Genomic DNA, 17,383 nt, shown 5'->3' on the forward strand with positions numbered 1-17,383 from the left:
CGTTGTCATTTGTAGTGTTTTTTTTTCGTGTGATTTGAATATGCGTACTATGTTGCAAAATAAAAATATTACAGCTATGATTGTATTGACTGTGTAGGTGTAATAATAGGCTTAATTTTTTTTTATTCGGAATGTTGCTTGAAAACGAGGTTAATGTGATCACTTCCGGGTTTCCCACCAAAACAAGACTTGCGACAAGTTTCTGTTGAAGTCTATACCGTGTCCGTTGTATCTCTGCTAACAAGATTTTGTGCTCATGGCGAGTCAATGTTTTATTTGTGCTACAGAATTTAGTTTCTTCAAGAAGGAGGTAGGAACTTAGAGTGTATTTGCTCATATGCCATGTCATTCTGAATCACTTGAGAATCAGGCAGAGATGTTAGATAATTGAGTCATAGATTGGAGCTATAAAAATGTATTTTTAACTCCATGATTTTCTGAGGTACATGGTTAGATGAAGCTATATAGTTATATCATTGCCAACCTTTTCAGGGAGGTTATTAACGAGCACATGTGACGTAACATCATTAAAGTTTCATGACCAGCATGAACGTAATAGCGATTAATGACTTTATTTACTTATCTTTTATTTAATTATATCTTTACACCTGTTATTTTTCTTTATTCTCTAACCACTGATATATTAGTATTGTTATGACGGTGCTTACATGTAAACAACAGTTCAGATAATCCATAAATAATGCATTGTGCATTTTTAAGAAAAAATAATTTTTCATCTTACAGCATCTTTGTTGACAGAATTAATTTGCATCATGATTCAATTTAAATTTTCCCTGATGTTTTTTGCAATTAATAAAAGAGAAAGATTTTTTTGCTATTCAAGGATACAAACATTTTAGAATATTTACAAGAAGTTTGTAGGGGCATCTCATTCACAAAAAATGGAGATAATAACAGATAAAAGAAAAGTCACTATTTTGATGAAAACAAAATCCAAATTCCACTAGTAAAATATGTAAGAATTTAAGGCAGAATACAGCACTTGCCATTCCTTCCTGGAGGCCTTATTTTCGCAAAAAATTCTTAGTTTCCCTCCGGACAAAGTCTGAAAATGATAACTTACAGATTGAACTTTATGCATATGTTTTTCCATCTATTTGTGCAACCGTCCACATCTTTATCTCATACATACCTGGTCCAATCACATTAAGACTACACACATACATTAAACACCTTGATAAATATCCACATCCATTCATTTCACAATCTGAATTAAGATTGTGTGAAAAAACTACAGAAATAGATTCACACCACTGTAAGGCAAGAAACAGAAATAAATGACTACTGGTATTTGTATGACAACTGGAATAGATAATGACTATTCGCACCAGAGACATGCAAATAACAGAAATGGTTGCCCTATTCACACCATAGTGTAGATTTGCATACAGTCTCTTGTTTATTTTCTGGTGTGTTTTTTTCAATATGGGATTATGTAAATGGCAAAAGCGGGGTTACCATGAAATAAACAAGAGACTTGTAACCATTGCTATTACTATTACTATTACAGTACACTCACAATACATCACAACCTAAAGTGTACGACTAAATATAGCTCAGTAGTAGTCTTGCAATATGCCATCATAAAAAATCTGAATAATGTGAAATGCAAGCTTGTGAAATTTCAGTTTCCAATAAATTATCAAATAAATGACTAGTAAATGAGTATGTTTAAATGTAGAAGCGTATATAATGCAAGAATTGCATTTATTGTATGCTGGATTATGAAAATATTTCATAGTTTGAAATATCTGCCATTTATTTATTTATTTATTTATTTATTTATTTATTTATTTATTTGTTTGTTTGTTTGTTTGTTTGTTTGTTTGTTTGTTTGTTTATTTATTATTTATTTATTTATTCATATCTATTGCATTGTAACAATTTAATAGAAGCTGCTGATTATAACACAGATTTTGCAGTACTTTTTTAATTTATTTTTTTTCAGTATGGCTGTGCTAATTGTGGTCATGCAGTTTGTAAAAAATGTTGTTCAAAGAAAGCAGTTGTTCCAAAACTTGGAACACATCCCCAGCATGTATGCACAAAGTGTTATGAGAGACTGACTCATCCCAATAGTGAGGTACAGAACAGAGAAAACATGGCTAGGTATTCACCTCCTTTGAACTTTAAAAAGTAAGTATGTTAATACCTCACATTATGTAAGGTCTGCATGTTTTCATTTATTATCCAAATACTGACTGAACCATTAGCTCACCTAGTCACTGTGTAGTTGGAACAAATTTGTCTCTAAGCTAAATCTTGTCTCACTGGTGCACATAGATTTTTTGTGAAGCAAGTGGTTTTATGCTCATTCCCATGCGTAAAAATCACACATTGATATTGTATTCCTGAAAAACATTTCATAGAATTTGTGATTTGGCAAAATAAAATTCACATTTTATGAATAAAAAGTGTAGAAACAGTGGAAATATCAACATAATTTTGAGGATTTTATTATGACTCAAGATATCCTCAAAATCTGATGTAGGTAGAGATCCACTTTTAATTCCTGTCACCGATATACATCATGTATGTCATCTCTACATCATTTACATCTGAAGAAAGGAAAATTCAATTATGTTTAAATCACCTCTTCCCTGACAGTATTTTCAACCAATTGGAGAGCACCCAACTAGAAAACAACTTTTTACACAAATTCTGATTGGTTGCTGATTTAATGAGAAGCAGACAGAGTTAGTTGGGGTTCATTTGCCAGACTGCTAATAGTAATCTATTGTAAAAACCTTTGGACTTGGAGTTAAGTCTAAAATTGGAGATTTTGATTCTGTCTAACATAATTATTTCATGTTGTACTACCACTTGGGAGGGTGTCAAGACTTGTTGGTCAGTTGTTTTCTTATCACTATAGTCATTGTCTGCTTGCTGACATCTCTGATGTGTCCAAGTGAAAAAAGCACCTTTGTCAACTATCTATATCAACTTGTAGGAGACTTGAAGCACAAGCATCTGGAGGGACATCCACTGGGATAGACAGTGCTAGAAGTGCTCATTGTACACCACCACATCATTCTGGTGGGCAACTCAAATACAAAGGAATGTCACCAAAGGACCAAGAAATAGCAGAAAGACTGGAAAAATTAAAATCTGAGAGAAGAAAAGAAAGAGGTACTTGAAATAAAATTTCAATTAAAACTTTTGGTAACAGTTCTGATTTTCAAAAAAATACTGCAGTTATAGGTTTATTGAAACACTTAAAATTCCTCAGAAGGAATTAAAATGGTTACACTAACTGCTAAAACACGTATATAAAACATACAAATTTTACAAGAATTACTGTCTAAAGCACAACTATGGTTTAAAAAATAAATCAACAGACTACAATTACAAACAAAACTATAAATAAATGTTGGTAATAATATTGGGAAAAAAATAGATGAAATAATAATAATAAAAAAAAGCAATAAACAGTAAATCAATGAAAGATGGAAATGAGAAACTTATTAAAGGAGAAAAGTATTTATGTTGATTTGCCAGAAGATGTTGCTGTCTAAGGTTCGTGTTATTTTTGATAAATTGGGCAACTGGTATTTGTACATTCAGATTTGTATCACCCATTAATTTTAAAAATGTGTTGTAGTCACTCATATTCATGAAATTTATAATGTAACTTACACAACTGTAAATACATATAATGTCCACTGACCACTTAAAAGACCATCATAAGTTTCCATGCTTGCACTTATGTTAATTTGATTGACACAGGGCTAGATCACCAAATTGCTTAAACCAATGTCTACAGTTGCATTATTTCTGATGTACTGGTATGTGTAACTTTGTTCCATAGATCTTCATTTTGAAGAACACTTTCTTCAAGGAATCTGACTTTAATTAATACAATTGTAATTTACTTTACCAAATTTAGTGCATGTTTTATGGGAGTCTTGATAAGTTCCAGATAGACAAGCAAAACTGTGAAAACCACTATTTTTATTTTCAGGATATGTACCTAGTACTTCAGAAATGGAAGAGAGATTAGCAAAGTTGAAAGGAATGGATCCAGAAGTGTTCAAACAACCTTCCAAACCTGTGAGTGCTTCATGTCTTCTATGATAATTTGAAAGCAATTTCTTTTGGCATTGTTTGAATTTTTGAGACATAATTAACATTGTGACAAATATTAAAATATGAATTTGATCAGTGATTTAAAAGATAAGGGTATGAATTGGATATGAAATGCGAGACAAACTTACATTTCTTGAATTACTAATGCCAATGAGTGAGTTGAAGGAACTTGTGTTCATCTCTGGCTATTTTACTAGTATCCATGCTTATTCAAAAAGTGTGCATGACGACAATAAAATTAGCTAATTTCTGTTTACTCATTTGAACCTTTCTAAATATGCTTTTTGATGCCATTGCTTAGAATGACTTTTGAATGACACACAGACATCATAATACTTAGATACATCCAAATTGTTTACCCTTATATGAATTTTTGTAGTAAAGTATTCAATGCTATAAATTCTAATGTTAATTATATTTCAATACCAGGTATACCAGCCACCAGACAACAGAACTTTCCAAGATCAGTTTAATGATTTATTTACAGAAATATCAGACGAGGTTACATTAGACGCTAAAATAGCCGGACAAACACAAGGTGAGTGCATATTGTAAGGAAAAGTATGTATGTAAATCGGTATGTACTAACTGATTTGAAACACATATGTGCCATACTACCTGTACATGTATATATACTGTATTTGCTCTATTAGTAGTGCATGCACTTATGTAAAAACAGAGGTGCTTTTTGGTCAAAATAAGTCATATTTTAATGATCCAGCATACAATTAATAAAGGTTTTTAGTATAAGAGCAAATATTGTACAGGTGTGTACAAGATAGTTTTATCCGTGTTTAATCCTATTCAACTTTTTAAAAGGTGCATGTCATATGTCTTTGGAGAGATTCCAAAAACTATTGCAGTATTGCAGTAATGTACCAGCAATTCACAAATCCGCATGATTTTTTTCTCAGCCTAAGTTATATTATTGCTACACACATTTATGATGAAGACATATATGCTGCAATAGATTTACTGTGAAAACTGTATCTCATTATTCATGGTTTGCGATGTCATATTTGCTCTCTCAGTATCACCTATGATAATAGCCTATCAAAATAGCCACAGTCTTTAAGCTTTCACATGCATGAGTCCTGTTAACAATTCTTCACAAAATTCATACTAGGGAAAGGAGACCATACCCGTATTTTCAAATTGAATATGTTATAAAAGTGCATAAATCAATACACATGTGATCTCAACTTACCAAGAAGTGCTAGCATTGAAACAGGGACTAGGGAGTTCCAATTGCAATGGACCCCTTAGGATCTAGACAATTTTAGCAATATGCCATTGTGTATGTTCATGTAGCTGTCAATGTCTTGACTTGACACGTCCATCACTTGTAACAAGTGTCAAGTCTGTTATATCATAAGCTGTCACTTCATGGTGTGACGCTTAGAGGCAGTTACAGAGGAACCATTCATATTCACCAGAACCGTGGACATCACATACTTCAAAGGTACAGTTCAAATCATTTTAGCATTCATTGCATATTACTATGTACACCAAAATTTACATAAATTATCTGGTGTTCACAATTTGCATGCCATTGTACCATCATCAAATTCCCAATGCATTGTGGGAGATACTATGCTGTATCAGATGTAGCATTATGCTTGTAAATTTGCCATTTATTTTATTTTTATTTCATTTTTCAGATGACTGAGTTGACGGAGCATTATTCATTATTCATACATGTTTTAAAAATGAATTGAGATGTATTTGTGATGTACACATACCAATCCTAAATGTATTTCAGTGTCACTGCCAAGCTATATCATTTTATAATAAGTGTATACTTTCTGTTTGTCGTTTTGCATGACTTTATAAAATAATAACATGTACTACTTAATGCTTTGTGTTGTCCTTAGCAAATATCTTTAGTAAGAAGCCCTTCATCTTTACACTTTATAGTGTTAATACTGTCATTCTAGGTTTCTGGGTACTGCCATCAGTGACAGAAAGTCAAAATTGCTGGGTATTTGTTTTTCTGGATGTCTGTATTTCCAGATATGTGATTAAAGGTGATTTGTATGAATGTGTGTTGTAGTATTGAGTACTTTCAATTTATGCATTCCAGAGTGCTGTGACTTTTTTCTGCACTATCAGGGTTTAATATACCTAGCTGTGATTTATATATTTTATATTCTATAATTAAGTTTTCATAATGATATTTATAGGATCTATATATCCATATATAATGATGTTACTGCATTAATAAAATGCACTCGGATTCTGCAGTATCACAGTAGAGTAAATGCAGCTTTTTGGGATAGAGTATTGACTTGAACACTAGGTGGTGCTAAACCCAAATAATGTTTGAAGGTTGATGGTAGCCCAGCAGTGCACATTAATATTTTGTTTTAAATAGTCCATGTATTTGCCATGTATACATCTTATGGGGTCCATATCAAACATGACAAGTTGTAATGACTGTCAATCACATCATGTTGTGCTTTTCCAAATGTATACAGCGGTAATTTCACTGTATAAGATTTACTGTTACTGGCCCTTCAAATACTGTGTATTCATGAGGTGAAACATCATAAACACTAAATACATTAGTTTGTTTTCAGACACATATAAGTGGATCCATTCATTTGGTGAAATTGTTTGTATCTATGAACATTTTTCCATTATATTGTTTCAGTTAGTCAAACATTTTATGTTTTTTACAAGCATATAATGTTATGACTGCCCACCAATCAGAGAGTATGTTTAGTATTTGAATATATTTTAATGTTATAAAAAAATAAATAATATTTAATAAATTGAATAAAATAAAATAGAATCCTTAGAGTCTGTGAAAAGAACTGATTCATGTTCATCTCAGAATCTTTTTCGTAGTCTTGTTGCCTGTTGGCAACTCTTGTGATACATGTGTTTTGTGTTTTTGCATGATCATAGTCTGTGTTAATGCTGGGAAACAACATCTAAGTCTTTATACAATAGTATGTCTCATTGGTAAGATACTGTGAATTCGCAAAGTTCGCGCCTTCTTGCAATGAGTTTCAATGAATATTCATTTTGGTGGTCATAGTAACACCATCAATCAAAGCCATGTTTGCATTGTCAGCAAAAGTCACAGACTGTTTTCAACAAAACATTGGGCAGAAATTTGCCAGCACCTTATTATGTCAACAAACAAATAAGCTCTGTCATGAATGGTTACTTTTTGATGGCTGTCATTATCTAACGTTCCTGCAATTTGATTGGTACCGACAACAAATCGTCGAGGGAAGTGAAATATTACATTGTCAGTCATGTGTTGGGTTTAGAGCATCGTGGAAGGCGCAACTCACACAACCTTGTCATTTACCTAATCCTACTTTCCATGCAAACCGTTCCTTTAGCTAAAAGGTTGAACAAATAAACCAAATAAACCAGGACATTATAATTAGCCATCATTTTACCAGCAAACTAGGAAGGTTCATATGTAACTTGAGTTATTGCTGACATCATGAGTAATCACAATGTTGAATTATCTCTATGTTCACCCAATGGAACAGCAACATATGTTTAATAGTAGCTACTGTTTTTCCTCTTTTTTTACTTCCTTGCTGGGTAGCTAGAAAAACAGTTTACTACTTATATTCGGTGGTATCTGATATAATTTTTAGTCCCTGTTCAGGCTTTTCATTTTCTCAGAAATTCTGCAACAGTCACTGTTGAATATGCACGTAATATTTTTTCCAGATCTGAAAATCCTAAGTGGGTTACCCTCCCAACAACACTGAGAGAACAACTGAGCATGCTCAGAATAAATAATTAGGTTAGATGGTAATGCGAGGGTTTTCAGTGACGTCATGACCTTGATCTGAACACAGTCCCTCTATCATATAGGGATAGAGGGACTGTGATCTGAATCAGTGACAGAAATAGGCCACAGTCTGGTTGACTCCTGTGTGCGAAGCACAAAAAGGGAGTCTTTGCAGTTAGTGTGTCTGTATGTGTGTATGTGTGTGAAACAAATGCGCAGATTTGATTAGGTTTTGGTAAAAATCCATGCATATTAGTTACCTAATTTGCATGATAATTAGCTGATTTTTAGCTGTTCCATGACTGTTCCACTGATATCTAAAGAACCACTCATTGGATTTTGATGAAACTTGGCACACAGATGCTCCAAACTAATGCACAGATTTGATCAGTTTTGGGTAAAAATCTGTGCAATATTAATTACCTAATTTGCATAATGATTAATCAATTTTCGGCTTTTTCATTGATATCTCAAGTACTAATCATCACATTTCAATAAAACTTGGTACATAGATGTCATAGGACACTGCACAAACCTGATAGTTTTTAGGGTAATATGAGTACATATTAATTACCTAATTTGCATAATTAATTAATTTTCAGCTTTTGATATTTCAAGTAGTAATCACATTTCAATGAAATTTGGTACATAGATGTCATAGGACACTGCACAGACCTGACAGTTTTTAGGGTAATATGAGTACATATTAATTACCTAATTTGCATAATTAATTTTCAGCTTTTGATATATCAAGTAGTAATCATCATATTTCAATGAGACTTGCTACATAGATCTTCCAGGATTATGCAGACACCTGATTAGTTTTAATTGGATATTAATTACCTAATTTGCATAATGTTCCACTGATATATAAAGAACCACAAATTGGATTTTAATGAAACTTTTAAAGAGAACTATGCAGAAACCCAATTAGTTTTTGGTAAATATTTATGCTTATTAATCACCTAATTAACATAATTAATTACACTGATATCTCAATTACTGATCATCACATTTGAATAAAATTTGGTACATAAATGCTCTAGGACAATAGACAGGCCTGATTAATTTTGATTAATATTAATTCTCTGATGAGCATAATAATTCATAATTTTTTTGTTCTGTTCTGTTCTGTTCATATTAGTTACCTGATTTACATAATTAGTTTTCAGCTTTTCCATTAATATCTCATGTACAAGTAATTTTGAATTAATTTTTAATGTGTCTTCAATACTCTCAGCACACGGGAGTTCTTTCTAAGCTTTCTTTGATTTTTGTTTGGTTTTATAAAAAATTAACGCTGAAATCTTGAAAAAAAAATGGCTAGAAATGTTGTTGTATATTACCGGTATATCTTTAAACTGTAAAAAATGCAAATCCATTATAAAAAGCCATCACTGAAATACTGGTCACAAAGTTGAAGATCAGTGAAAACACTTTGCAGTTACTGTTTATAAATCTTGGCCAGGTACATTGACATGTGGTTTAAATATAGCTTAAGTTGTCAGTCGATAGTGGATAAATGGGTCATATCATTATGAATCTCAGTGGAAACTGTAGAGGGCAGTCAGGGCTACATTTTGATGGGAATTATAGTGGTTACTGAAACAAACCTAGGTCCTGGTAATATACAAAGACCCAAATTAACAAAGAAGTCAAGTTGTTATTAAAGGTACATCAAGGTTTACTCAGATTTATGAATGTAGTTGTTTGAGCATGTATGAGTTTGGTTGCACTTGTGTATGAGATTTTGGACCCGGGTCAATGAAAGTTTTCAGTTATCAGATTAAGGGAAATTACTTTATGATGAGTTGTACCCACATAGAGTACCGGTACATATTAATTCACCTGTTGGCAGATGTTTCATGTATTATTTTAACATGAGTATTTTATGATTAAATGACGGGAACTGTGACATTCATGTCTTTTAACTGATTTTATTTGAATTTATGTTTTGAGATGATGACAAAACTTCAATAGACGATGCTCCACAGGAACAGATCCATCAAGATGGCCGTACCACACAGGCAGAAAACAGTCAAGAAAATCCAGAAGAGAAATCCAAAAGATTAGCAGCAGAAGCTGATAAACTGATAGAAGAAACAAAACGTCAAATTAAATTAGCAGAAGGAAAAAAATCAATTGAGCAAGAGGTGGAGGAGAGGCTCGGAAGATTACGTAGCAATGATGGGGTGACCCCAATTGGTGAGCTTTACTATGCCTGTTTGATGACCATATTAGGGCATAGAGACAGATTGGTGTATCTTTGTGTTGCATAGTTATCGGTAATAATCATGCACTCAAATTGAAAGCTACATTTTCATTTAGTTGTTACAGAAGTACAATTCTGCTATTCAACATGCTTGTCATGTCAAACAAATTGCCCCATAGTAGCATACAATGACATTCTATAAATATTTTTTTCTGCTATTGCCAGCCATATTTTTAATTTTTGTTTTGAAACTGACTTTTGATCTCCATACTGCAATACTTGCTAGTATGTCAGGGAAAAGACATATAATGTTTAAATTAATAATTACTGATATGAACTACATCATACATTTCTTTCATAAAATTCTTGATAATAGGACATTATCAGAACAAAATATTTTCTCTTCTGTTACTTTTAGTTGTAATTAAATTATTTTTCAACTTTATTTGTCCTTCGAGGGGAAGCAACAGCGTGCCCTACAAATATAGACGATGATGACTTGAGTGAAGAAGAATTAAGGAAACGAGTTATAAAAGCGGTAAGTCAGTTTTTGACAGTCCACTCTCCCTCTGTTCATTGTTTCATAGCATCAGATAGATAGATAGATAGATAACAGCTTTATTACAACCGTGTAGAAAATTTTACATTTCTAATTTGGTGTTTAAAATGTAATAAAGTTAATAATGAATACCTAAAATAGTAAGTAAGTGTAACTGAGTGTATTCTTTTGTTTAGTCATCATGCTTGTAATTTCATGTTAGTTCTAATTATTGTATGTCAGCATGTTTCTGAACGCTCTGTAATTATCAAACTATGGCTTCAAACTACACTTTTATTGCTTTGCTCACTAGATAATGGATGAAGATGCCCTTGATAAGAAAGTCAGATCTGAAGGTTATGGTGACCTCCTGGAAAAAGCACTGAGAAGAGCAAGTTCCATTCAGCAAGAGGTATTGAATTGACTTCTGTTGTAATGCAACCAGTTATCTTCTCTTTATTAAGGTAGCGAGAAGGGAAATTTTCACTTTTTTCTTGATTTTTCAAAAATTGATAAAACGGTTACTTTAGACCTTGATGCATCACCCCAGGTTTACAAAAGATCGAAATTGCGAAATAACGTTGCTCAAATTAGTGTTTTAAAACACTAGCAGAAAAGACTACAACTGCCGTTTTGTGGATATTTGCATAATGTTTATCTTTGAAAGGGTTTAAATGATAACATCTTATCTGTATACTCTGTTGTTGACGATTCTGATATAACGGGTGATAAGCTTCCAGTTGCAAACAATGCGTGTTTATCTAACGTCCATTGTCAGCATTATTGTCAGTCGAGACTTCGTCGGAGAAACATGGTCATACAGTACTCATTTCGCCCAACCTTCCGCTTTTACATCGACCGCTTATCGCTTAATTTCCGGCCACGCGGTCTTGTCCGACCGGAAACCGATCGCATTTTAATCGCGTTTTTTTTTCGCTCGCTCGCTCATTGAAAACAATGACCGCTCGCCCAAACACTGAAAACTGGCACATGGGTGGTCGAAATGGTGGTTTAGATAGTAAAGTGTGAACATACAACTAGTATTAACTATTATTAAATTCTGTACGACACTTCAAATCTAGTAGTTGTATGACACTTGTATCGTGAAAGCAACTGAACTGGGACCTCTTGTTACGTGTTTTGGGTGCTTGTTCTAGATGTAATTTTATTTTTTTTATTTTTAACTCTTTTTGACAGAGCAGAGAAACGAGGAAATGTTAGTGATTAATTCCAAAAATAACGATACCAAATCCACATCGGTCCACGTCTGGTAAAATTTGACATTAAATTTTTAAAATTAAGTCACGATCATTGAATGAGCTCGGTCTATACCGTATACGTACCGCAAAAGTGTTCCCACAAAAAATATTTTTGACTAAAAACGGCCACATGCCCTGAAAAAATCGAACAGAGCTTGACATGTATGAATAATTTATTGGGCTTAAAAGAAAAACGTGTCAAATTTAGTTATAGCCATAACTATTTGGTGGCCAGTCGATGAACAATTCAAAACTCAGGATTCACACGGAAGTCCTTCAGGGCTGAAAATCATCGACGCTACTCTGGTTTACTTTATTTCACAACTTGCAGAGAAAACTGATTCACGTGAACTCTAATGTATCTTAGCCTAGTATTTTCTTTTTGAACTAAGGTCAAATTCCATCAGTTTGTCAAAATATATGTTTTTCAGCGAATAATTTTGAAGCCTGTCACTGCACAAAAAACTATGTGAATCGACGCCGGTGATTGGATTGTACGACGACCCTTCAATTAGCGTCAAATATGCTTTGTTACAACATCATTGATTGGCTGAGAGTCACCTGATCGGAGCACGACCTGGGTCACAGAACCATATTTGTCCGTATTATCAACAGGACTTTGCAAAATAACCACACCCACATTTTCAATCTTTTTTAGCGCGGAAGTTGCCAACAATGTTAAAAAAAATCGTGAATTTCATGGATTCGAATAAAATAAAGCAAGCGATTGATAAGGATGATTATTAATATATTCCCCGATGCTCTTCGAATTTTGATTTTTTTTATTTCAAGGTAAGAAATGACTAGTTGAAGTTGCATCGTCTTCAATGTGGTTGTTTCACTGCGAACAACTCTAGCTCTGTTTTGGGCATGGTTTAGTTTTGCGATGTAAAATAAAATATATATTAAAATAATAATATTGATTAATTATTTGGGGTTTCAGCCCACAAATTACGGACATGATCCCCATGAATTACGGTCAATGTTTGTCTTCTCTCGGCTGATTGTCACGGTGTTGATCGACGCCCTTCCTAAACTCAGTATGGAGAAACCAACGGGGATCGACATTCCAAACAAACAATCGAAATTATCAACGAAAGACAAGATTTTTCTAGATATTTACAAACATACTGTCATGACAAACATATGTAAAATTAACAAATACACAAAGAGGTGTAATATTAGGTTTTATTTTAGGCTTAGAAATATTTTCTTTCACTCAGCTCATGCATGTAACTGCCATTTAGCTTTACGGTCTTTCAGCATCGGGGGAAAACAACAATAATTATACAAAACACATTGCGAAGACTCAACAATCAGGAAAGAAACCCTAGACAACCATGTCGTACTTGTGTTGAAATACATTTTGTATTTCACGTCAGAATATTGTTTACAATAAAATATTCAGTCCAAGCCAAATCGAGGTCAAAAGGTCAGGTTGCGTGCATATAATTATATGTAGTTAAAACAAAAAGTATTTGAACTTTTGTCAGCTGTTCAACATCTATAAAAACCAGAAAGACAATTATAAGACAATGTGAACCTCGGAAATTATTCTGTTAGTCTGAATTTTAAATGCGCGCGAGCGAGCAGGTGGGCGGTGATATTTTGGGGTTTTCGCGGTCGAAAATAAAGCGAAAATTGTCCGGTCGAATTCAACAAGCGGTCGCAAAATCGAGAGAAAAAGGTGATTGGAAAGCGGAAGCAGGCGGGAGGTTGTGCGAAAGGAGTACTGTAACTTTGCACAACTTTCTTCAAGTTTTAAATCATTTTATTTTCCAAGGCATTATTCTATTTTACTATTACATTTTTTTTCTAACGCAATGGCGAAGAAAAGAAAGAAAGCGTTGACAGACGAGGCAAAGAAAAATCTGCCACTCAGTGTCGCACTCTGACACAGCAATTTTTTTTCAAACATCGGCCATTTTGTTTTACCATGAAAACCGTTTTTAGATGTCTTATCAGAGACACATGAAGGATTAGCTTGTTTGTAAACTGTCAGCGTGTACAGTGGGACAGTAATGTTTGTCAGAGGATTATCCCTCGTTGTTCGTTTGCATAACAATGGAAAACCCGAACGTTCCTGGAGTACGGACTCAAATGCCAGCAGTTTTCTTCATTTTTCACGCTCGAGCTTGAAATTATTCATTATCTGATACTCTTTATGAGTTCTATGATATCAGTGGTTAATATGTTTGGCCAATTTTAGTGTATATTTATAATAATGCAGCAAATCTACAGTGTTTTATTAACCAAAACTGTTTTTTGCGTTTTTCTCGAGTTGAAGTTTTGATCGAGTATGACTCATTGGGACCGCCGCCAAATCAAGTGCGTTCGGACTAGGACATTCAAATTCGCAGTTATCGTTCAAAAGATAATGATGGTGCAAAATATGTCTGGGTTTTTAAAGAAAATGCTTTGTCACAGAATAATAGTCTGTTAAAGGTGCCAAGTATGAAATAATTTGGGGACAAAAAAACAAACCTGCATAGAAATCAGAATAATAGGTCTTTTGATTATCGGAGATGCATTTCAATGGACTTGATTACGGACAATGCATGACGTAAATTTCACCAGGAAATTCCGCAGTGTGCTCTCGCAATTGCAGACTTAGTCATTTTTACAAGGTTCGTCATTTTTGATGTCACGTGATAATTATGTAAACAATGTCTGTCCAGTTTGTGCGAACTTGCACCTCTATACTTAGTCTTTTGATATATATAACCTAAATTACTGTTCTGAACGAGACAACAGACAGAGAATGTTTTATTTAAAAACGTCACAAAACCTTCTCGCTACCTTAAGTGCACTGTTTTCTCAATGAATATAAATTCATTATAATATTTTGAATGAGCTACTGGAATAGCCATAATAAACGAAATGTGTGAGATATGAGGAGTTAACTGGTAACCTTTGACCTTGTGCATGAGGTGAACTGTCAATATTTCACCCACTTGTGTAATGAATTTGTAACATTTGACCTTATGTGTGTTTTGACCTTTGGCATCATGTGTGCATAATGACATTTGTAACCTTATTTGCACCATGAATTGGTTCACACTAGTTTTAGCTTTTATGTTTGTCATATTATCTCCACTGCACTTTTATTTTGCTCACAGCCGTGCGTCACACTAATTTATAAAACTCCACAATATTATATAGTATTTCTGACTTGGTAAGAGATGACTGTATGTTACTTTCAGGACATTCCCATTGATCCGGATGAGTTGCCATGGTGTTCTATATGTAACAATGATGCCATACTACGATGCCAAGGATGTGATAATGAACTATTCTGTAAACGGTGCTTTGGGTAAGAAATCAAAATTGTCATGTGTAGCCTGGGAAATTGATACAACCACTGAGTGGTCTTGATAAATACTAGTAGTGTGTATTTGTCTGTTTCAATGCAAGAATGATATTCAACAATAATTATATGAAAGACATTCAGATATGAATTGTTTGTAGCACTAAATTCATTTACATTCTGAGCACCTCTAGGTTGTTGCTTTCATTTTTTTTGTCAGAAAAACATTTAGTTAGAGTTGTTCAATCTTCAGATGATTCAGACATATGAAGTTGAAAAAAGGATGACTTGTCGTTCTTTTTAGTTAGTAAACATATTGTTATCACTAATAATACTTGTTATTTTCATTTTTACCTTAGTTTCATATCATTTTCATTGAGTAATAAATGATACTCTGTTTCATTTCAGACTAGGACACGATAGGATAGACAGACATGATCATAAAACTACACCTTATCCACCATCAGGCATTCAACAATGATGGACACCAGAGGGCAGTGTTACTGGTACATTGAACAGTTGCTTTAAAAACATAATGGTGGACTTTAAAGGGGTTGGCAGATTAAGTGGAGGTTTTGTCTTCCAATGATTATTTAATATACCAGTATATGTAACATTATCTGCACTTTCTGCAACCTTCTCAAAATATATGGATTTGTGTCTGGGGTGCCCCATACAGACAATGGAGTATTGGTGTGTATGGAAGTATGCAATTTAATGCATATACTGGTACTACCTTGGTCTTAAAAAGTTGTATACATGCTTGAACCAACTTATTCAGTTGACTGAACTTGACACCAGAGACCTCTGTTTATGTACTTGATTTCAGAGATTGACTCATGCAGCAAGACTAATTGCTGCAATACAAGGCTAGTACAATCTGACAACAGCACGATATTTTATAAATAAATAATTCATTTTAGTCATCTTCACTGGCCTGTTCTTTGTAAGGTTGTTGAAACCTTGATAACAATTTGTCTGTTGCCATGTAGGGTTGCTCCACGTCTGTTTTGGTACAATGTATTTCATTGGTTCCCTGAAAATATGACATCTGTACACTCATTGGTGCATTTCTATGCAATGTGAATTCCCAGGTCTTTCTTTTATTCATTCATGAAGGTTTACACACTATGCTGGTTGCTATTGATGTATTTATTTGTTTTTTAATAAAACCATTATGACTGACTGAATGTAGATATCTGATCTGATCAGTTTCATATACGATAAATGGAGTGATGAATGGCATCAAACAACAAAGGATAAAACTTCACATGCCCCAGTAGTTATCTCAGTTGGTTAGTCACGAAATTTACAACTTCTAAAATTGATAAATCATTACAAGTAATTTACAATAAATAGGTGATACAATGTCAGGTGATAACTAATCTCAACAAATTTTGTATATTTTCAAGATGGTGACTTATATCAAATAAAAACAATTAAGTAATTGAAATTATGAAATACTTCTTTTTCATCTTAGGGTGGATAGTGTATGGTTACTGCCAGTGAGAAGCCATGTAATGGGGTCTCTTATTTGTGTCTTGGTGTGAAAATGTGTCCACACTTTCAGAATCTATTTATATCCAACAAATCACTGAAAAATAAAAATCAGAATTTCTGGCAAATGAAACTAGTATAAGTACTTGTTTATTGGTTATCAAAAAGAAGGTAAACATCTGGAGGAATCCACTGCACAGAACAAATGTTTTACTATTACCACTTAGGTAGGTAGAATCAGGTCTTGGACCTGTGTAATGGTATAAATTAGAAATCTATGTGCCCTTTCGTTACCATAACAATCATGTCAATGTGTAAAATTTTAATATTTTTTTTTATAATTGCAGTCAATTTTTTGATGTCTCAATACATAAAGTCCATAATTTATAGCTTAAAAATAGCCTGTTCATTTCCATCCATTGTTGCCATGACAACTGCACATTAAAATTCATTATATAAAATCATCTATTCAGTGTCTATCCTTTATACTGGTTCATACAGTAGTGTTTGAAATGAATGATGGTAGCAAAAATGTTGTCGTGACATGTTAAATGTGTAATTTGTTAGAAATGTTGTTTGATTTCTCTTTACAACTCTGATGGCGCTATCAGATCAGAGTTTACCTGAAATATAATTAATAAATGCAAAAACCTCTGTCGAAATACTCCTTATATTGTTTAAGAATATGGCAGAGCTGTAC

General features: G+C 33.4%; 1 protein-coding gene across 2 annotated transcripts; it reads left to right on the forward strand.

The window, feature by feature from the left end:
• The first annotated feature begins 163 nt into the window (after positions 1-163).
• On the forward strand, positions 164-17,147 carry LOC102808704 (abscission/NoCut checkpoint regulator-like). Of its 2 annotated transcripts, XM_085508326.1 has the most exons (10): positions 164-310; positions 1,970-2,157; positions 2,972-3,150; positions 3,983-4,071; positions 4,537-4,645; positions 9,830-10,075; positions 10,541-10,620; positions 10,934-11,032; positions 15,083-15,192; positions 15,595-17,147. In XM_085508326.1, exons 1-10 carry the CDS (start codon positions 257-259, stop codon positions 15,665-15,667), a joined length of 1,227 nt encoding a protein of 408 aa, XP_085364452.1. In that variant the 5' UTR covers positions 164-256; the 3' UTR covers positions 15,668-17,147. The 2 variants fall into 2 exon arrangements, with proteins under 2 accessions (XP_085364452.1, XP_085364457.1); XM_085508331.1 differs by lacking the exons at positions 15,083-15,192; positions 15,595-17,147 and adding an exon at positions 15,060-15,080.
• The last annotated feature ends 236 nt before the right edge of the window (positions 17,148-17,383 follow it).

This window comes from Saccoglossus kowalevskii, chromosome 2 (assembly GCF_978046115.1).
Source record: "Saccoglossus kowalevskii chromosome 2, keSacKowa6.1, whole genome shotgun sequence".
In the NCBI taxonomy this organism is placed as follows: domain Eukaryota; kingdom Metazoa; phylum Hemichordata; class Enteropneusta; family Harrimaniidae; genus Saccoglossus; species Saccoglossus kowalevskii.